The 22,260-nt window shown below is 52.7% G+C and overlaps 1 protein-coding gene and 1 pseudogene across 2 annotated transcripts in view; both read left to right on the forward strand.

The window, feature by feature from the left end:
* LOC309675612 (electroneutral sodium bicarbonate exchanger 1-like) overlaps positions 1 to 22,260 on the forward strand; it is a 215,274-nt pseudogene that overhangs the window by 54,064 nt on the left and 138,950 nt on the right. The window lies entirely within an intron of this gene.
* LOC309675570 (electroneutral sodium bicarbonate exchanger 1-like) overlaps positions 12,904 to 22,260 on the forward strand; it is a gene marked incomplete at both ends in the record, with an annotated part of 147,243 nt that continues 137,886 nt past the window's right edge. The window contains one exon of the mRNA XM_082487896.1: positions 12,904 to 12,964. Within this exon, the coding sequence (XP_082344022.1) occupies positions 12,904 to 12,964 (61 nt within the window). The remainder of the gene's footprint in view (positions 12,965 to 22,260) is intronic.

Raw genomic sequence — 22,260 nt, forward strand, 5'->3', positions numbered from 1 at the left:
TCTGCCCCTCAGCGCATGCGCGGGTCGGCGGACGCGAAGGAGAACGTTTCCGGTGTGCGGCGGTGGTCGGGAGCTGCGGCGTTCGGTACCGAGAGAGATGGGGGGACCGGGGCTGAGGGGGGCGGGAGCGGGAGCGGGAGCGGGAGCGGGAGCGGGGTGGGGTGGGGTGGGGTGGGGTGGGGTGGGGTGGCGGCGGCAGGAGCGGTACGGAGGTCTCCGGGGCCAGTTGGGGGGGTTTGTAGGGTGGCGGGACCGGGCTGGGGGCCTCGGGGGGCGGTCTGGGCCTTTTTGGGGGGGGCAGAGCCGAGTGGGGGGTCCTCGGGGAGAACAGGGCCGATTCAGGCTCCCCCGTCCCCCGCTGCCGCCCCTTCACCCCCCGCTCGCTCCCCGCAGGTGGCGGCAGCCCCGGCCGCAGCGCAGGGTGCCCCGGGGCCGGCCTGGCCGGGCGCTTGGCTCCGCTCTGGGCTCCGCTCTCAGCCCCCCCCGGCAGGTCAGCCCGGCCGTGCCCCCTTCACCCGCCTCCAGCCCACGGCCGAGTCCCCCCAGGTACCCCCGAGATGGGTAGGGGGGTGTCAGCGCTGGGCCCCCTGAAGCGGGGGTGGGTGGTGGGCACGGGCATTGCTGGGAGCCCGTGGGCAGCCCTGGGACCCCCTTAAAGCCCACGGAGAGCCCCGGGGCCCCCTTGTTTCCCCCAGAGCCGACGGGGAGCCGTAGCTGTGGAGTCAGCTTAAGGAGTCTGCCCTAAGGACTGCTGCTTTTTGGAGCGTTGGGGGAGGGGGAGGGTTGTCGGTGCGGGGAGTGGAGGTGTGTGGGAGGAGTCTCGTGTCTTTGGGGAGCTTTGGGGGTGTTGGGCAGATTTGTGGGAGTGGGGGAGGGGTCCCCTCCTTTGGAGCTCCCTGGTTCTTTTCTTCCAAACTGTGGGAGGCAGCGGGCGAAGGGGGAAGGCAATAGAGTGGGTTGCTGTACTTCAGTCCTTGGTTGAGAGTCAGCGACTCTGCTCCCTTGCTGCTCAGCAGACTATTAGCTCCGTGGGGCTCTTTCTCCAGGCAGGCTACGACTACAGAAACGGCCCCACTTCCTCGGAAGAGTTGTTAGCAGTGATGTCTCCTGGGAACGTACTGCCTGACGTTGGATAGACCTGGCACCACGCAGCAGCTCAGAGCCCCACAGCGTATGCTTCCACACTCAGTTCCGTCCCCTGCCTGGGAACCCGCTCTTTCTTGGTCCCTGCTGGCAGCTCCTGTGGAGGCTCCTGGCCGAGGACCGGCCCCAGTTTCCCCACTGCTCCACTAGCAGCCATGGGAGAGCGGGGTTGTCCTGAGTGTGTGAGCACCACTGGCTCTGTTGCTGCACTGGGCCAGGGCTCCAGGAAGTGGTAGAGGGAGCTCTGGGAAGAGGAGCTGCTCCTCAACAGGCTGCTGCAGTCCTCCCAGTTGGCCAGCGAGCACAGGCTGCAGGGGCTCTTGGGGTGGCCCTCGGGGGGCCCAGGAGCCCAGGGTGTGCCTGGACCAGAAGGAGCTGTCCCCACTGATAGGACCTATAGGCGGCAGAGGAGGGCAGGGGGACGTGGGGGCTTGGGGTGTGCAGGGGGTAGAGAGAGGCATCACTGCTCAGATGGTATATGGTTGGCAGGGAGCCCAGTGGGTCCTGTGGGGCCCGGTGCTCCCTCCTCGGTTGCCCTGCAGAGGAGGAGAGAGAAGAGACCCGCTGCACCCCGTCTCCTCCGCTGGAGCCCGCGGGCAGCACCCCCTCCTCAGCAGGCGGGCAGGGCTGCCCAGCACAGGCAGGGCAGGGCACGGGCTGAGGGTCTGGGGCAGGATCTGGGGGTCTCCCCCACACTCCCTGCTTCTCCTGTGTCGACTTGAGCTCCCATCCTTCATCCGCTAGCCGAGAAGCTGCTGAGGGAGGGGATGGAGTGAGCGGCCAGCAGCCCTCGGCACAGCCCCTGCTCAGGGCTGCCGTGGGGTGTGGGCTGTTTGCACGGTGCTCGGTGCTGGGGCCACTCACTGCTCTGCTCCTCCAGGTGGGCTCTCACGTCCGTCGTCCCTTGCTTTGGCTTCTTCCAGTCCCTCTGCAGGACCCCGGGAGCTGGGTGAGACGGGAGCAGCTCCCAGCCCCGTGCCGCAGCCCCCCACACCAGCCCACGCTGCGGCACAGTGCGGTGCAGCAGTCGCCTACCTGGAGCCGCTTGGTCCATAGCACAGAAGAGACCGCGCTGAGCCCCATCAAAAGCATCACGAGCGGAGCCAGGTGAGCTGTGGGGGGGACGTTGGAGTCCCTCCTGGCACCAGCTGCGGTGCAGCCGCGCAACCCTGGGGTGCCCCCCATGGGAAATGTGAAAGAAATAAAATGTTGGTCTCTATCCCTGGTGCTGTGGTTCATCCTGCCATCCCGCGGCTGGGGCTGTGCCCCCCTCAGTGCCCGACCCAGTGGGACAGGCTTGCACTGCTGGCACCCACCAACCTGGGGGGGTGGTGGTGTCAGGGGAGCTGGGTGGGCTGGAGAAAGGGAGGAAGCACCTCTTGAAACCAGCTCGGCCCTCTCCAGCCACAAAACCCTCCCCAGAGGCACCAGAGGGGACCCCCAGATCCTTGAAGGGCTGCCCCAGACTCCCTCTGGCCTGCAAGACTCCCTCCCAGGACCCCTTACGGACACCCCAGTGGCGTCCCAAATCTGGGTTCTTTACCTGCTGGGCAAGCCAGTAACACACTGTGTGGGAGCAGCCAGCCAAGCCGGTTTCAGAGCACAAGAGGTGAGAGGCAGGGAGCTGCCATCCCACTCAGCTCCATCTCCGCCGTGCCTTGGCTGTGCAGAGAGAACTTGGGGGGAGCTGCAAAACAGCTCAGCCCGGGCTTATCTCAAGATGGCACAGAACAACCAAAACCAAATGGGCCTTAACAATCAAAATGCCCCGAGTCCCATCCCACCACTCTTCCCGTGACGTTGAGCACCGGACATCACAAATTGGCGACAGAGACTTCGCTATGGCACCACCAGAGGGAAATATCCCAGACAGTGTAATCCACTCGGGCATAATCCTGCACCCTCCCAGAGTCAGGAAATATAAACCGCAGGGTCTGGGGAGACAAATGGGGAATCCTCCAAGGATACAGCTGGCCCCTAGGAGATCCGTCCCCCCCATCCAGGACGCTGGAGGGAAGCATTTACAGCCGAGCACAGCCTTTCCTTTAACCTCTAGAAAAGCCGGCTTTTGCTAAAAAACAAATGTCCCCCTCCCGCCCCGGGCCCCTCTGAAATTAAATAAATAAATAAATAATTAAAATCCTTACAAAACTTAAAAATCGCCGTTAGTTTCGTTAGGGTTACATTAATTCTAAAAACTGATGAGCCGCTGCGCTGTGCGCCGCAGCCCAACCTCCCCCCCTCAATGCTGGGCGAGCTCCTCTGGCCATGCCTGGGATGAAAAACCAGTGGCTTTTAGGAAATAAAAAATAAATTAAAAAAAAGAATAATAAAACTTCTCTTTCTCTTTCTCTCTGCCTGTGTTAGTCCAACGAAAGGGATAGCGTCAGGAGGCGAGGGAGGAGGAAGGGGGAGGCTGTGGGATGGAGAGAGCCCTCCCCGTACCGCTCGGCTGTGCATCCTCGCAGTGCTGTGGGGAATGGGGGTGGGGGGGTCTGTGGGGGGGTCTTTGGTTTGCACAGGGTGGCCGTGGTGGGGGCTCAGCCCCATCCTTACAGTGCTGGGGAGCACGGGGCTACCAGGCACAGGGTCCCTCCCCCAGTGAGGTGCTTTGGTGCGTTGAGGTGTTAGATGGGGTGGCACCAGCCCCTGCCCGCCCCAGGAGGGGGGACACCACCTCTCCGGTGGCACTGGATGGGTGGGAAGGAGGGAGGGAGGGAGCAGAGCTGTGGGAGCCATGGAGAAAGGCGTGGGGGTGTCCCTCATCGTGGCAGCCCTACCCCGCCACCCGGCCAACCCAAGGGACACCCAAGCCCCATCTTGATCCTCTCCCTGTTGGGTGATGCCCTTCCACCCACCCCGGAGGTGCGCTCCTCTCCTGCGGGGGGAACGCCCAGCGCTCGCCTGGCTAGAGAAGCACCGGGGGGGGTGGTTAGGGGGCATCTGAGCTTCCCCATTACACGGGCCTAATTACTGTGCCGTTAATAACCATTAGTAACCACTTTGGCTCTGCTAACCAACTGCGGCGAGGCCCCCACCCCGCTTTAGCACAGGCTTCCTGATGCCAACACCTCCCCGAGACACTGGGTAAAGCGACACCTGGCAAAAAACCACCACCCCCCAAAAAAACCCCACACCACACCCCCCACTCCCCACCCACCCCTTCTCTCCTCATCACAGCCATGGGGCAAACTCCCCCCCCCAATCTCAGCTTGGCCGTTGTTATATGTTGATCTCACAAAATTGACGTGAGACAGAGTCAATTAAAATTTGGAGTATTTATTAGCAAGCGGCAGCAAGCAAAACAGCGCTGGGCGGCCCGGGAGTCTCACTCCACGAATGGCGCGCACCCAATGCAGCGGCCTTCTCAAATATATATGGTACTTTTTACATAATCATAAGATCTCTTAATACGGCTATACATATGCATAACCTATCCCCGCTTCGTATTAAAATTAGCTTTAAGAAGTCATTTTCATAAACTCCTCCTAACTGCGCTTGCGCAATGCTTTGTGGCGGTGGTCGCTGAGGGTCTTGGGGATGAAGGCTGCAAATTCTTCTTCATCACTTCAAGTAACCTTTTGTCCCCACGCAGACTCGGTTTTTCTTTTCGGTCTCTGTCCAGACCGCAGGGTTGGTTTCAGCCGCCTTTCAAGGCCTTCTCTTATTCGTTATCAGGAGCTGTCTTGGCAATGCCTCAAGACTTCTTGCTTCGTCCATTTTTTATCAGGCCTGTCTTTTAGGTCATGAATTACTACTAGTTAATTAGTACTATATCTTTGACTCAGTCCCCCCCTTTTTCTAAAGAGTTAGTAAATTCTATAAGGATTCTTCATCTAACATTTTCTCAAAGTATTTATCCAAGTGCTATAGGTATCTCTAAAACTCTGGCAGTACTAAACAAACACCTTTAAAATTACACAAATGAATATCTTAACACTAGTATTGCCAGTGGTCTTGGGGTGAAGGCTCCTTTCCTTCAAGTCTTTTCACAATTTATTATACTTTGTCTACATAACTTGACCTTGCGGCTTAGCCTTGCCTGCACAATCATGCGTATCCTGTTTACACAGTAAAATGTTGGCCATCTTGCCACCTCTTGTTAAGCAGTTGCCTTCTTGTGGAAATGTAAGTTTTTAGGTTTGGTGAACAAACGATACTGAGTTTATCACAATTCCCCCCTTTATTTTTTTTACTATTTTGTTCATCAAACCGCTTAAGCTTTTGTTGACTTAAAATAAAGGTCTCTTTTGTTTTTGGTATCTTTTTTAGGCGTTCATACTTGGCTCTTATAAGCATTAAATGAGCTGCTTTTAATTTGCTTTTTACAATTGCAACTATTTTGTTGCTTTATTGTCATTACTAGCACTTTTATTGTACACAGACTTATTTGCAGATTTGAGAAAGGTGGAGTGCTCTTGCCTTTGCTATAGGTATTTCAATATCTCTGGCAATTTATTTTTTTTATTTTTTTTTTTTTACTTTTGTTTCCTGGGAGAGTGTGTAGACTTCGGGAAAGTCTTAAGGTTGCTTGGGTTGGGAGTTGTAAGTCAAAGGGCCTTACGGGTCATTTCTGGAGGTGGTTTATTAATCTCAATCCCCACAGCAGTACGCCTCGGCCTCTTCCTCTGCCTACTCTGTGGCTTAGAGCAGCGAGGGGTACCATCTTCTCGGCAGCAGTCGTATTTTTCAGGGGAACCTCCTTCATATTTAGCTCACCTTGACTTACATGCTTGTCAGATTTTATTTTTTACCTCCTAAGCTCTACCCTTTATCTTAGACACTGTCTGTCCGCAAGTCACTTGCACAATTTTGGCCTCTGTTAAACAAGGTTCATTTGCATGGAGACAACACCTCTCAGGGTTCATGCCTTTGGCAAAGATATTCTACCACTTCTCAGATTCTTTTATGATTTTCCCAGTTGCAACTCTTATGCGTAATGCCTGTTTAGTTAGTTGGTTTTTTGTTTTTTATTTTTTGTTTTTGGTTTTTTTTTTTTTTAGTAGTATTTGCCATGAATGTTATAACTACAAGAGGATACCCATAGGATACCCATAGAGGATACCCATAGAGGCAGTGGACCCACCACTTTTCTTTACAAAGTTTACACTTAGACAAAGGGATAACAAATACAGTTAGGATTTCTACAAAAGACAGTTTCATTCATTTGTCTTTCTTCGGAAGGTAACCTTTAGGTTGTCCGGGCTTCCTGTTGCCTCCTAATGGGAACTTCGAACGGGTCCTTTGATTCGGCTTGCGTGAGTCCACTCTTTTTAAGCAGTCCGAACAACAGAATCTGTAGTGAGTAAAACAAGAAAAGGTACCTCCCAACAGGGAGTCAGGGATGATTCTTTCCAGACTTTGATCAATACTTTATCTAATTGTAATATTTAAAGGCGGTCTCTGCACTCTCAGTCTTTTCTTTACTAACTTTTGCCTCCTTTTCATGCACAGGAGAAAGAGTCTGTCTCTCACCTTGAAACACGCTCCACACTGCAACCAGCTCTCCCACCTGCGCACTGCCCTCTCCTGTAATGATTTGCTTCTTGGTTTCTACTTGAAGGGCCACAGCCCGGTACTTCTAAACTTTCTCTTCTCGCTTCGATGAAGCATCAGTAAACTATGCATTTAAAACTTGCTCTGAGAATGGGGGAGCGACTTTGATCACAAGGGAAAGTTGGGGGCATCTCCCTATCCAAGTTCGCCTCATCTTGGATAGGCAGTATTTTAGCAGTTCCTTTTGTCACAAAAAATCGCAATAGTGTTTTATTTGAGCATACTATTTTTTTTTTTTGTTAGATCAGGGCTTCTCCTAGAAAAAAAACCCAACACCTAAACAATGATTTATTCGCCGGCTCCTCCGTCCGCACTGCTCTAGTTTCTACTTTTTGGTAAGTCCGACTTACTGGCCTATATTTCCTTCCGTAATTTATTAATTCTTGAGCCACTTCCCCCTCTTCAATGGGTTCAGCCCCCCCACCCCCCGACCAATATGCGGCTCTCTGGGTTAGAGACCATGGGGCTCAGAGGTCGCCCGTTGTGAGGAAAACGCCAGGGCCCCAATATCCCTCTGCTCCCTTTTTGATAAAATGATTCCGTTCTCCCCCGACAGGGATATACTCCACACGTGTTCGGTTTCGGATTCCCTTGCCATCCTAGCAAAATCTTTCCGTAGTTTGGCTAATTCAGTGGCGGTAAAGGGGATTCTGTTTTTATCAGTGGATACATGTGGGGGTGTTATCTGTGGTGTCTTTTAGTTGGGTTTTTGTTTTGTGGTGGTTTTTTTTGTTTGTTTGGGTTTTTTTGTTTTGGTTTTTTGTTTTTTTTTTTATCTTCCTGACGATAAATTGGGCGCACCCCTTTTCCCTTTGGCATTACTTTTGTCTCAGCGAGGGTGTCTGACTCCTTCAGGAGCTGAACTCAGCTTCTCTTTCAATATGAAGTTTTTTTGCTCTTTTCTTCCTTTAGCGCCCGCTCGGTTTCTAGGAACTGTTCCTGCAGCGGCGCCAGTGCCGCTTGTATTGAGGCAACTATCGCCTCTTCTTGGCAAGGCGCCTGCCTCTTGTCCTCCACCGCAGCCGCCAGGCACGCTCCCAGCACAGCACAAACAATAGTTTTCCTTTTTCTCTTTCTAGCTTTAGCTTCTTTGTGCAACACCACTATTCGGTTTATGACACCTTGCAGTTGGAACCCATGGTTCCGTGCTCAATCTCGTCCCGAGAGTGAGGGGCGAGAACAATACCTCTCTCAACAACTCGTTTAATCCTCGCTCTTGCCAGTTTTCTAACTTTATCAATTTCTTTCTAATGTCTGTCCATGACTTTACCACAAACTGAGTTTTCAACAGAACTTGTCTCACAGGGGTGGTGGGATCTAGCCCTGAATAGAGTTGCAGATTCTGTCGCAATCTGTCCAGCCATTTAGTGGGGGGTTCATCTTTCCCTTGATGTTCACCAAGAGCTTTATTTATATTCTGTCCCTGAGGAACAGATTCTTTAATTTCTTGAACAACTCTGGTGCGCAGATCCACCATATGAGTTTTATGTTCAGTGTCTTGATTAGTCCAGTTTGGCTGCTGTAGTAGCCATTTAATGTCTGCGCCTGGACTATATCGATGTTCCCTCTCCTCCATTATAAAAATCCTTTTCACTTAGGGTGAACACACAAACTCTGCACCGCACTCACTCAAACACTCACTCAGTCATATAAAAGGGCCCATTACACTTTTCACTCACACCACAAGATTTTCCAATTAAAACAATAGCTAGTTATGTGTAACTTAAATCTTAAACCATTTGCCGTTTACCACTAATCTGCACCAAGATAGTCAGATTGATCACAAATCTAAATTGGCCAATATAAGCCTTTTCTTATTTGTTTCTTTCTCTCCATATTTCCATACAATAGTGGATCAATTTTACTTTGTTCTTACCCCGCCTAGAGGGGTAATCATCCCAATACTTGATCATTAAACTTAATGGACTGTCTGGTGGTATTTGGGGGGGGTCTCACATGAGGTCCCAATCCACATCTGGTGGTATTTGGGGGGGGTTTCACATGAGGTCCCAATCCACCCATGGGATCAGAGGGCTTGCTTTTCCTCTGTCCCATCTTCCGGAGTGCCTTCTTACACACACACACGCTCCCCCTATTCATGGCCCAGTCCCTCATGGGAGATGGGAACTGCACTACTAAGGGGTCCGCACTCGCTTCGTCCGGTGGACTACTAAGTCCGGTGGACGTCTCACATTATCACACTCCGGGATACCCAACCCCAACCGAACGGATAACCGGCCTATACTCACGCGTTCCTGCGTCTTCGTTCGGGGCTTCGTGCACAAAGATTACAGGGTTTGCTGGCTTTCTTCTGCTTGTTGCCAAATTTAGGGTTCATCGGTAGAGGATGTGATGCGATAGCACCCAGCCAGGGCCGCTGAATTTCAGCGGGGCGCCTCCCTGTATGTGGCTTCTCACCAGATTGCCTCTATCCGAGTCACGGCACCAAAATTGTTATATGTTGATCTCACAAAATTGACGTGAGACATAGTCAATTAAAATTTGGAGTATTTATTAGGAAGCGGCAGCAAGCAAAACAGCGCTGGGCGGCCCGGGAGTCTCACTCCACCGACGGGGCGCACTCAATGCAGCGGCCTTCTCAAATATATATGGTACTTTTTACATAATCATAAGATCTCTTAATACGGCTATACATATGCATAACCTATCCCCGCTTCGTATTAAAATTAGCTTTAAGAAGTCATTTTCATAAACTCCTCCTAACTGCGCTTGCGCAATGCTTTGTGGTGGTGGTCGCTGAGGGTCTTGAGGATGAAGGCTGCAAATTCTTCTTCATCACTTCAAGTAACCTTTCGTCCCCACGCAGACTCAGTTTTTCTTTTTGGTCTCTGTCCAGACTGCAGGGTTGGTTTCAGCCGCTTTTCAAGGCCTTCTCTTATTCGTTATCAGGAGCTGTCCTTGGCAATGCCTCAAGACTTCTTCCTTCGTCCATTTTTTATCAGGCCTGTCTTTTAGGTCATGAATTACTACTAGTTAATTAGTACTATATCTTTGACTCAGTCCCCCCCTTTTTCTAAAGAGTTAGTAAATTCTATAAGGATTCTTCATCTAACATTTTCTCAAAGTATTTATCTAAGTGCTATAGGTATCTCTAAAACTCTGGCAGTACTAAACAAACACCTTTAAAATTACACAAATTAATATCTTAAACACTAGTATTGCCAGTGGTCTTGGGGTGAAGGCTCCTTTCCTTCAAGTCTTTTCACAATTTATTATACTTTGTCTACATAACTTGACCTTGCGGCTTAGCCTTGCCTGCACAATCATGCGTATCCTGTTTACACAGTAAAATGTTGGCCATCTTGCCACCTCTTGTTAAGCAGTTGCCTTCTTGTGGAAATGTAAGTTTTTAGGTTTGGTGAACAAACGATACTGAGTTTATCACAGCGGGGCTCGTCCTCCTTTTTGTCTCGCCTCTTCCTTATCGTCAGAGAATCTTAGAACGGTTTAGGTTGGAGAAACCTTAAAGATCATGTACTTCCTACTCCCGACCATGGGCCGGGACACCTTCTACTAGACCAGGTTGCTCAAAGCCCCATCCAACCTGGCATTGAACACCTCCAGGGATGGGGCAGCCACAGCTTCTCTGGGCAACCTGGGCCAGTGCCTCACCACCCTCAGAGTGCAAAATTTCTTCCTAATATCTAGTCTAAATCTCCCCTCTTCTAGTTTGAAGCCATTCCCCCTCATCCTGTCAGTACATGCCCTTGTCAAAAGTCCTTTTCCAGCCTTCTTGTAGGCGCCCTTCAGATACTGGAAAGCTGCTATAAGGTCTCCCTGGAGCCTTCTCTTCCCCAGGTTGAACAAGCCCAACTCTCTCAGCGTGTCCTCACAGGAGAGGTGCTCCAGCCCTCGGATCATCTTCGTGCCCTCCTCTGGACTTGCTCCAAGAGGTCGATGTCCATGTTTAGGGCTCCAAAGCTGAAGTCTCCAAAGAGTCCATGAGGGGTCTCATGAGAGCAGAGTAGAGGGGCAGAATCACCTCCCTTGATCTGCTGGCCATGATTCTTTTGATGCAGCCCAGGATGCGGTTGGCCTTCTGGGCTGTAAGTGCCCATTGCTGGCTTGTGCTGAGCTTCTCATCCACCAACACCCCCAAGTACTTCTCCTCAGGGCTGCTCTCAATCCGTTCTCTGCCCAGTGTCTCTTTGTGCTTGAATTGCCCTGACCGTCGTGCGGGTCCTTGCACTTGGCCTTGTTGGACTTCATGAGGTTTGCACAGGCCCACCTCTCCAGCCTGTCCAGGTCCCTCTGGATGGCATCTCTGCCCTCCAGTGTGTTGTCCACTCCACACAACTTGCTGTGGTCGTAAAACTTGCTGAAGGTTCATGTGATCCCACCATCCATGTCACTGACAAAGATGTTAAACTGTACTAGTCCCAGTACTGACCCCTGAGGAACAGCACTCATCACTGCTCGCTACTTGGACATGGAGCTGTGGACTGCAACTCTTTGAATTGTGACTGTCCATCCAGTTCCTTATCCTCTGTCCATTGGTCAAATCCATGTCTGTCCCGTTTTGAAACAAGGATGTCATGTGGGACAGTGTCAAATGCTTTGCACAAGTCCAGGTAGATGACGTATTGCTCTCCCCTGACCCACCAATGCTGTAACGCTGTCATAGAAAGCCACCAAATTTGTCAGGCAGGATTTTCCCTTAGTGGAGCTGTGTTGGCTGTCACCAATCACCTCCTTATTTTCCGTGTGCCTTAGCAGAGTTTCCAGGAGGATCTGCTCCATGATCTTGCCAGGCACAGAGGTGAGACTGACCAGCCTGTAGTTCCCCAGGTCTTCTTTTCTACCCTTTTTAAAAATGGGGGTTATGTTTCCCCTTTTCCAGTCAATGGAAACTTCACCACACTGCCACGACTTCTCCAATATGATGGATAGTGGCTTAGCAACTCCATCTGCCAGTTCCTCAGGACCCATGGATGAATTTCATCAGGTCCCATGGACTTGTGCACCTTCAGGTTCCTCAGCTGGTCTCGAACCTGGTCTTCTCCTGCAGTGGGTGGTTCCTCATTCTCCCAGTCCCTGCCTTTGCCTTCTGCAACTTGGGCAGTGTGATCAGAGCCCCTCTCAGTGAAGACTGAGGCAAGAAAGTTGTTGAGTATCTCAGCCTTCTCCATGTCCCGGGTGGCCAGGTCTCCCGTTCCCTTCTGGAGTGGGCCCACATTTTCCCCAGTCTTCCTTTCGCCTCCCATATATACCTATAGAAGGCTTTCTTGTTGCCCCTGACACCCTGGGCCAGATTTACCTCTATCTGGGCTTTAGCTTGCCTAACCTGATCCCTGGCTGCTCAGACAATTTCTCTGTATACCTCCCAGGCTACCTGGCCTTGTTTCCACCCTCTGCAGGCTCCCTTTTCCTGTTTGAGATTGTCCAGGAGCTCCTTGTTCATCCACGCAGGCCTCCAGGTGTTTTTTGCCTGACACCCTCTTTGTCAGGATGCATCGCTCCTGAGCTTGGTGGAGGTCGTCCTTGCATAAAAGCCAGCTGTCTTGGGCCCCTCTTCCTTCCAGGGCTTTATCCCACTGTGCTGCATCAAGCAGATCCCTGAAGAGGCCAAAGTCTGCTTTCTGGTCCTTCTCCCCATCAGCTTAACCTGAATGACCAGGTGTCACTGTGCTCTGGGATTGCCCTGGCATTGCCAGCTTTCTTTGCCAAACACTGGGAGCTACTGCTTGCGACTTCCAAGAGAGGTGGATGCCTGTCACACAGCAAGGGTTCTTTGGGTATTGGGCGATAAAACAGCAATGGTCTATGGACCAAGTCTGATAACCTTATTATAGTAATATAAGTTCACAATCAATATAATTAAGACTGAGTGGAGCTCAAACAATCTAGGCATGAGTGAAAGTGAGAAGGGGAAACCTCACTTGCCATGTAGGCAACATACAATGGTGTTAACAATTAAACTTACCCACTTTTGAGCAACAGTCGGGGAAACTGTTGATTATTCATATTCTCCATCATAATGTAAGGGTATCTCCTTCGCTGGGCAGTAGCTGTGGACCAGGCAACAAGAGCCGCCCGGAGTCAGCGTTGGGGTGCCTTTCTTATGGGATTGCCCCTTCTCTGTTCAGTCTTATTATGGTCAACTGGTTGACCAAGACATGTCCTTTACGTACACAGCTGGATGTGTCTCAAAAGGGTTGGTGATCCACAAGTAGTTCTACGGGGATGGTCACCAGTTTCTGTGTGCGAGTGGGTCCGTGCAGCTACGGTGAGCAGCGCAAGCACGGTATGTAAGCGCTTTCCACTGTCCCATGCCATACCCAAGGTCGTACCAAGTGTGTGTCGCCACACTCCCCGCCTGATGGCATGGGTAATGGCGTGATCCAGTGGTTGGGTGACAGCCCTGCAGGGAGAGGCTGTGAGCCTCTCTGGCATCTACACGTGCGAAATGGCTGGGTGTGAAGGGAGAGATGGTGGAGGAGGAGGAGGACTTTCCCAAGCGAGGGGCAAACGTGAGATTAATCACTGTCTGTGTTCGATCGTTTGGTTCTATGGCATAAGGCAAAGCAACACAATCACAATCCAAACAAAACTTAGTAACAGGATCAAGAATATTACAATAATAAGAGTTTCCATTGACATTTTTTGCAAATGCTCATTGACATTTTTTGCACGAAACTGCTCAGAAAGTGAAAATCTGCCTCCTTGTTGCAGGGTAAGCATATCGAGTACTAGATGATGTTCTCCTGCTCTCAAAGCTAAAGAAGAGTGTTCCTGTTGCAAGGCTACAGTGGCGTCTGCTGTGCCATTGTCTGTGCCTTCCATGGTAGCGGAGAGATTTCTGAGAGCTCTTTCTAGCTTGTTTGCCCTGAGTCCGGGAATTAAGCTTCTGATTAAAAGTCTCCACCCACAATCTCGGGGGATTCCTCATATACAGGGATGAAGAGGTGGAGTGTCAGATGAACACATGTGGCATGGGCTGCGTTCACCCCCACACCTCCCACTGCAGGAATGACCGCAGGCAGACACACTGTGAACCAAACATCAAACCTTTAATGAATTAAGAAAGAGAGAGAGATGTGGGAGAGGTCTGGGGCTGGAGTGGGTGGGTGCGGGTCACATGCGGTGGGGATCCGTGCTCCATGCCTTCTCTATCAGCCCATGAAGAGCGGCTGGGGGGGGTGGGGCACTTTGCCCCCCTGCATCCCCCAGGGTTCTGGGTCGCTTGGTGGCCATGGTGTTGCCATCAGATGCCCTCTGCTTGTTGCTGCCCATGTGCTGCCTGCTGCTGCCCACTGCGGCACCGTCCTGCTCCGGTGTCCCCTCCCACAGGGGTTTGGAGTGTTTTTCCACCTGGCACACCACCATCTTCTTCCTCTTCTTGGGTGGGATGTTGTCCCATGGGGAGGTCTCTTGAGTCCTGGGGGTGCCGTGTGGCGTGGGGCGCTTGGCCTGCTTGCCACCCACCTCTCCCGATCTAGGCACAGCCTGGCAGGAGACAATGGCTGGTGGCAGCAGCGAGCAGGTCAAAACCTCACGGGGCTGCCTCCTCAGCGGCTCCTTCAACAGTTGGGCCATGCGGGGTGGCCAGTGCTGGGGGACAGCCGGGGGTCTGGCCAGGGTTCTTGGCAGCAGGTGACGGAGGGTTCTCAGCAGGGGACTCTCTGGAGGACCCTTCAGGGGATCCTTCCAGGGACTCTTCACAGGACTGTCCTTTAAAGTCTTCTCTGAACTCTCCGCAGAGCTCCTCTTGGAAGTCTCCAAAGGACTCGGTGTCGGCCAGGTGGGAAGGTCTGCCGCCACCCCACCCTGCTTCCCCTTGGGGTCCTGCAAGGGGGTGTCTGGCACTCCCCAGAAAGGGTCATTATCTCCAAGCATTGCTTGCACCAGGCAGTCCTTGGAGCAGTCACCCTCCACCCTAGGCTCCAAGAAGTCCTGGACTTTGTTAAAGGAGGTGGAGCGGGCAAAGCTGTCGGGGTCATCAGGGAAGGTGTTTTTGCCAACCGCCAGCATCACCGCCACCACTAGCTCCTTGTTGCAGCCGCCCTCTGCCCTGTGCTCCAAGAGTTGGGGAGGCTTGTTGAGGGAGGTGGTCAATGTTCTTTCACAACATCTCTTTATTCATCTCCTTCATGATGACCAACTGTGGCCTCTATGGCCAAGGGAGCACCAAAGTGGTCTTCAGCGCCAGACAATGGCCTGGAGGTGGTCCCCTCGCCCACCGGCTGGACCAAACCAGGGGTGTCCATGGAGGGACAGCTTTGCTGGTTTTGCTGCCTCAGGCTCGGTGGTGGCCGTTGGAGGGCCCCATAGGTGGGCTCCTCGAGCAGGCTGACTCGGAGCTCGTTGCTGATAATACAGCTATTACAGGCGTTATGAAGGCCGAGGCTTCCTGAGGATGGGAGGACTTGGCCTTCACCGCCTTCAGCGCTGCGCGTTCGGTGAGGTTTTTCTCCACTGTTCCTTCTCCTTCTCTTCCTCCTTCTCCTTCTCTTCCTTCTTCTCCTCGTCCTTCTCCTTCTCCTCCTCTTTCTCCTCTTTCTCTTCCTCCTTCTCTTCCTCCTTCTCCTCCTCCTCTTCCTTGTCCTCCTCTTTCTCCTCCTTCTCTTCCTCCTTCTCCTTCTCTTCCTCCTTCTCCTCCTCTTTCTCTTGTTCTTCCTCCTCCGTAGTGCTGAGTTTTTGCTGCCCGCTCTTGGCTCTGCTTCTGTGCTTGTCCTTTGGGCATGGCTTTGCCCTTGGGTTGGCTGGTCACAGGCTGGTTTGTGGCGGAGGAGACCCTTGGGACCACCAACCGCCACCTGGAAGGACACAAAGGGAGAGGTCTACCTGAGGATGCAATGGGTTTGGGGCCGCTTTCTGCCCCTCCCCATGAGCCATGTGCCTCCTCACATAGCAACCAGCAGGTCGGCTGAGGAAACCCCCTGTGCCGGGACCCTCATCTGACACACAGCTGTCCCCATGTCCCCAGACCACACTGGGGCTCTCCTGAAGAGCTGGAGAACAACCAGCCCTGTGAAACGGGGGTGTTCCCAGCAGCCCCATCCCACCCCTCCAGGTGCTGCCTTCACCACTGTTGGGTGGTGATGGCCAAGGAGTGTTCAGGGCTGGGGAATGGGCTCTTGCTGGGTCAGAAAATCATGGAATGGTTTGGGTTGGAAGGGACATTTAGAGGTCCATGTAGTCCAACATCCCCCGCCGTCATCGGCAGGGCCACCTTCCAGTAGACCAGGTTGGTTCCAGCCCCATCCAACCTGACCTTGAACACCTCCAGTCAGGCTGATCGAACGGTTTGGGTGGGAAGGGACCTTTGAAGGTCCACGTAGTCCAACACCCATGCCATGAGCAGGGAGGTCTTCAGCCAGATCAGGTTGCTCAAAGCCCCATCCAACCTGGCCTGGAACGTCTCCGGGGATGGGGCATCTCCCACCTCTCCGGGTAAAATGGCCCCGTGCGGCCGCCCGCCCTGAGCCTTCAGCCTCACCTGGCCAGAGACCTTGTCCTCTTCCTCTTCTGTGGCCCTGAGATTTCCCTGAACTGTGACGTTTCGGTTTGAGTCAGGCTCGGAACCAGCAGGAAAGGGAAAACCAGGAAACCCCACTGGAACCAGAAAGGAGACACCTCCTCAGAAGAGCGTCGCTGTGACGCAGGGGGTGCTCAGGCCTCTTCCCAAAATGTCCGAGAGGTGGACATTCTGCCCCTCTCGCAGCCCCATCGTGTCCTCCCCAACACCAGCACCATTTCCAATTTCTGATTTCATCATCATCATCATGGTCAGGAAGGAGAAGCCGGGTGATGCCGGGGAGGGGACAGGGACTAATTTTTTGGGGGTAGGTGTCATTTCTGAGGGGAAGAGGGGGAGAAGGCCTTGGCCCACCATCCTCCCACCGTACCCTTGGGCACATCCCACCCCGGGGCTCTGTTTTGGTGACGCCAACGAATCGTTAGGACAAAAGGCCCTCAGGAGTTGGCCTGAAGCTTTGGGACAAGTTGGAGCCTTTTGGCGCTCAGCGTCAGCCATTTCCCCACAAGATGGCATGTTAGTTGCCCGTCCCATGGAGAGGAGCTGGGAGCTGCTTTACCTTTCCCACCTTGCTGAAGAGGTGGCAAACTGTCTTTTCTCATCTGCTCGTCCTCACCAGGGACTTGTCTTGAGGTCTTGAGGAGAGCCCTGGGTGGGTGTTTGGGCACACACTCCATCACAAATCTGGAAAGAAGGAGAAGACACCCACATGACCCATGGCACCACCAGCACTTGCCACTTGCTGCGGCCACCTGCCCGCAGGCAGGGTATGGCATTGCCATGAAGGCCATTGTCTTCCCAAGTCTACCACATCCCATCCCCAAGGACAGGCCTGGGAAATGGAGTCGCCCAGCAAAGAAGTCCAGGCCACCACGAGAAGAAATGTCACCCAAATTCCTCTGTCTTTCCCCTCAGAGCCGCCTTATGGGAGTGACTGCGGCCTGGGGACATCATCAAGAGTCGCCGCCTGGTGTCCCCAGAGGAGGACACCCATGGTAGCACAAGGAGGAGATGCTACCTTGGGCATTGGCATCAAAGAGCGGCTACAGCCGCCAACGTACTCACTTGGGAAAGAGGATGACATGGCCGGAGAAACTCAGTGAGGCCACGGGTACCACTGGGGACACAATCATGTCCAGCAGATGGGGGACCTGCAATGGAGGAACACAAAGATTCAGGACATCCTCAACGTGGTTGAAGCACTCCACAGTGGAGGATGCCAAAGACAGCAGGACATCCTCAATGTGGTTGAGGGTCTCAGTGTTGGAGGAGGCCAAAGATGGCAGGATGTCCTCAGCATGGCTGAGCCACTCAGTGTTGGAGGAGCCCAAAGATGGCAGGACATCCCTCAACGTGGTTGAAACACTCCACACTGGAGGAGGCCAAAGATGGCAGGACATCTTCAACGTGGTTGAAGCACCCCACGTTGGAGGAGGCCAAAGATGGCGGGACATCCTCCACATGGCTGAGGCACTCAGTGTTGGAGGAGCTTGAGGAAGCAAGTGTTGGCAGGACCGTAACTCTCACCTGGACCGAGTGGCTGAACGTGTCCTGAGGGACCCCACACAAGCAGTGCCGGAACACTGCCGTGGGACCGCACGCGCCACAGAGAAACCGAAACGCTCACCTTGAAGGCAACCTTCTTCAAGTTCTCCTTCCCAGACAGCCTCTCCAGAAAGTCGTGGTAGAACTTCATGCGCACCTTCGTGCCTTCAATGAGGAGCACCCCCACCTCCCTCAGGATGAGGGCCACATTCTCCCCCTTCCCCAGGCAGTGTGAGAGGAGGGTCGTGGTGCCTTGGATGCAGTCCACCACTTTCTGCCGGGACACAGCGGCTGCCACGGCCACCTTGGAGTACTTGAGGGACTCCAGCTCCTTGTTGCCTGGAAAAACCACAGAAGGATGGAGATGCTCACCCGGTGGCCTGTGTCCTACAGCTTGTGCGTCACAGTCATTGCATTGCCCCAAAAAAACTCAAAACCACTCAATTATTGGACTTTGGAGTTGCTTCAGAGAAGATGACCGTGCAGTCAGCCATCTTACCGGGCAGGTAGTCCTTGTTGTCCATCAGGTTGTGGACAACGGCAAGGTTCCTGGCCAGGTGGAACACCGGTTTCTGGATAGTCAGGGTTTCATCTCCGACCTGGACGTGTTCGGGGACAGTGCTGAAGGAGCCGAGGGTGGGAATTCGGATGCCCTGCAAGTGGATGAGAAGGGTGGGAGGGTGAGGATTGGCCAGAGGGAAGATCTGGAAGTGACCTCCCCCATCCAGGGATGGTGCTTCAGGCTGGATCCTGCCCTCTCCAACTGTTCGGAGGCATGAGCTGGGCGGTGGGGAGAACTTTGGGGAGGAGATGTTGAGTCCTTCCCCTCCTCAGGAGAAAAAAACAGCACTGGAGTTTGGGCAGAACCAGGACAAGGACATCCCAGGGGGTCTCCAGTGACCAGGATCAGCCCTACCAGAGGTGACACCAACATTGCACAGGCCCCGTTTGGCTGTCAGGGGGGACAACGGGGTGAGGTTCCTGTTTTCTGAGGAGTTGAAGGGTGACAGCAGGCCACGCCCCAGGGGGATCCCACCACCCCTCATGGTGGATGAGGAGGACGCGGGTGTTGCACCACCTTGTGGAGCAGGAGTTGGTCTTGAATGTAGCCAGCCACTGCACCCCAGACGGCCGTTCGCTCTGAAAAAACAAAGAAGAACCAGGTCAGGCCCCATCTCCACCAGCTCTCAGGTCCACCCCAAACATCTCCCCCTTGAGCCGTGACGCAGTGGCAGACGCCAAGTGTCATGGCTGGCTCCAGAATGGTGACAAGCCCTTGAGTCTTGGCTGCCGGAGAGGTGGCTGCAGTTGGCTGTACCTTCAGCGGTGACACTGGACATAGCGAAGGTGTGCTCCATCCCATCCCAGAAGTCCATCTTGGTCCGCCTCACGCTGGTGGGTCGGTTCTTGGTGGCAACAGCCATGTTGGAGGTCATCTTATGGACGTTCCTGCAAAGTGTGGGACCCACCACCCGGTGGGCCCTTTTATACCCCCTGCTCTGAGTGGGTGTGTCATGCACTCCTTGTGACATCAGGGTGACATGTTCATCGCTGATTGACTGACCGTGGTGACACGGCAACCGCCAACCTGCTGCCCTCTGGTGGGGTGGCCATTAGCGGGGAGAGCTTCAAGCAGCTCAGGATGCTCCAAGCCCCAACCAGCCTGACCTCGGACCTTCCAGTCATGGACCCACAGACTGGTTTGGCTTGGAGGGGACATTTGAAGGTCCATCTCGTCCACCTCCCCTGTCATTGGCAGGGACATCTTCCAGTAGAGCAGGTTACTCAACGCCCCATCCAACCGGACCTTGGATACATCCACTCAGACCCACAGAATGGTTTGCATTGGTTGAGTTGGATTTTTGGGTGGTTTGGGTTCCAACAGACCAGGTTGGTCCCAGCCCCGTCCAGTCTGACCTTGAACCCCTCCAATCAGACTCATAGAAGGTTTGGGTTGGTTGAGTTGGATTTTTGGGCTGGAAGGTTTGGGAACCAGTAGAGAAGGTTGGTCCCAGTCTCATCCAGCCTTACGCTGGACACTTCCAGTCATAGACCCACAGAACGGTTTGTGTTGAAGGGGACCTTTGAAGGTCCATCCAGTCCAACCTCCCCATCATTGGCAGGGACACCTTCCAGTAGACCAGGTTGGTCCCAGCTCCATCCAACCTGACCTTGAACACCTCCAACCGGACCCAAAGAACAGTTTGGATTGGATTTCTGGGTGGTTTGGGTTCCAGTAGACGGGGTTGGTTGCAGCCCCATCCAACCTGACCTCAGACACTTCCAGTCATGGACCCAAAGACTGGTTTGGGTGGGAGGGGACCTTGGAAGGTCCATCCTGTCAAATCCCCCAATCACTGCAGTGGCCGAGAATAAAAGTAGTGCCACGAGTGGGGCGGGTGCTGCTGCGTTATTGTATCTCATCCTATTGTATTATTTTATCTCTTTCGTTTATTTTGTTTTTTCCTTTATGGTATTTTATTTTATGTTATTTTATTTTGCTCTATTAATTTTATTTTTCTTTCTTTTATTTTATTACTTTATTTTACTTTATATTTGATTTTACGTTTTACTTTATTTTCTTTTACTTTATATTATTTTACTTTATTCTCCTTTATTTTCTTGTACTTTATTTTCTTTTACCTTATTTTCTTGTATAATTTTATTTTACATTATTTTACTTTTACTTATTTTTTTCTTTTTCTTTATTTTATTATATTCATTATTTTTCTTTATTGTATTTTCTTTAACCGTATTTTATGGTATTTTATTTTTCTTTGTTATTTTATTCTATGTCATTTTATTCTTTATTTTACTTTAATTTAATTCTATTTTACTTTATTATACTTTTATTTTATTCTATCCTATTCTATTTATTTTACTTTATTTTACTATTTCCCCCCCCCCCCCCGTCCCCTCAGCGGCCCCACATTCCCCCCTCCCCGCCCTTCCCCCCCTCTCCCCTCCCCCGTGACACGGATTTGGCCTTCCAGACTGTCCAGGATGGGGGCAGGGGGAGGGGTCTTGGAACAGGGCAAAAAAAATCCCGTGGAGGGAAACCCGTGACCCCCCCCCGCAAGTACATCCCCCACCCCCAAAACCCATCCCCCACCCAAATACACCTCCAAAAATTACCCCCCACCCCCCCCAATCCCATACCCCACCCCATGACCCCCACCCGAATGGGGGAGGGGGGGAGGAGGAGAAGGGGGCGGGGCCACGCTTGGACCCACCCCGTGGTGGAAGTACCATGATTGGGGGGGGAAGGGCAGAGGGGGCGGGGTCTGTGCTTACGAGGCTCCGCCCCCCCGAGGTGGGACTGGTCAGAGAAGCTGTCCCCGGAGGTCTGACGCAGCAGGGACACCCTGGCTCCACACCTCCCCAACCCCACCATGTCTCTCCTCAGCCACCTGGGACTCGCCTCCCTCTGCCTCCCATCACCCTTCTCCACCGCACTCTGCAGCTGGAGGTTACAGCTCCTTTGCACCAGCGCCCACTGCTTTCCTTAGAGACCGGGCGGCACAAAGGCAAAGAGGGATTCTTCCGAGTTTTGAACGAACAGAATGAAACTGATAAGATTTACCCTTAAAACAAAACACACTCCTCAACTGTATGCCACGTACAAGCTGCCACCAATGAGCTTTAACTCCCACAAGGCATAACCGTGGAAGAAATGTTTTCGCCAGAAAACAAATTGAAAGATAAGCACAACTGAAGAGTTTTCTAAACAGAGAATTCAAGAGACTAGAATTCAAGCCCACGAGAGAACGGCGTGGAGCCCAAGCGCATCTGCCTGCCAGGGAGCAGCCGGCGCAGCGAGGCGGATAGGTGCTCAGCTTGGCATGGGATGCCACAGAGCCGCTTCCGGCAACCATGGAGGAGGAAGGCGCCTCCCAGGAGGAGGAAGCGCAATCGGAGGAGGAGGAGGAGGAGCAACATCACCATACATGGCATGAGTGCGACTGCTCTTGCGTCTGCAATCAACAGCATGCAATCGACAGCAACACATTTTATATGTTTACTCCTTAACTTATTAAATTGGGTTGGTGAATGTAAAAGTTCTGGGACTGCTCTTGCTGTTTGTGCTGTAAATCATTTAAGCAATTAAAACTCGTTCCGCTTGGTTGGTGGTGCTGTTATAGTTGGAGAGACCCATAATTTTTTTTCATTTAGGCAATCATTCTATCACCCGATGAGCCCTCCCCACCTGGGAAAGGGAATTGGGTAAAACAAGGAAACCCGGGAGCTGAAGTATAAACATGTTTAGTAGAGTCAGATTAGGTAATTAACATTAACAGCACATTCTCCTTTTGCTCCTCATCACTTGTACGTAAAAAACCTGAAAATCAAAGAAGCGGCGGTGTGTTCACACCTCCTCCCTAAGCCCGCTCCTTGCTGCTGGTACTGCCAAAGCTATGCCAAGACGCGGGAGTTTGGGGAAAACACCCGGCACGGTATTGAAATACAGGTCCAAAAGCCCCGTAGGTGGATTTAAACCACCGCTGCCCCACAGAAGG

Source organism: Vanellus vanellus (assembly GCF_965231255.1).
Source record: "Vanellus vanellus genome assembly, chromosome: 9".
NCBI lineage: Eukaryota > Metazoa > Chordata > Aves > Charadriiformes > Charadriidae > Vanellus > Vanellus vanellus.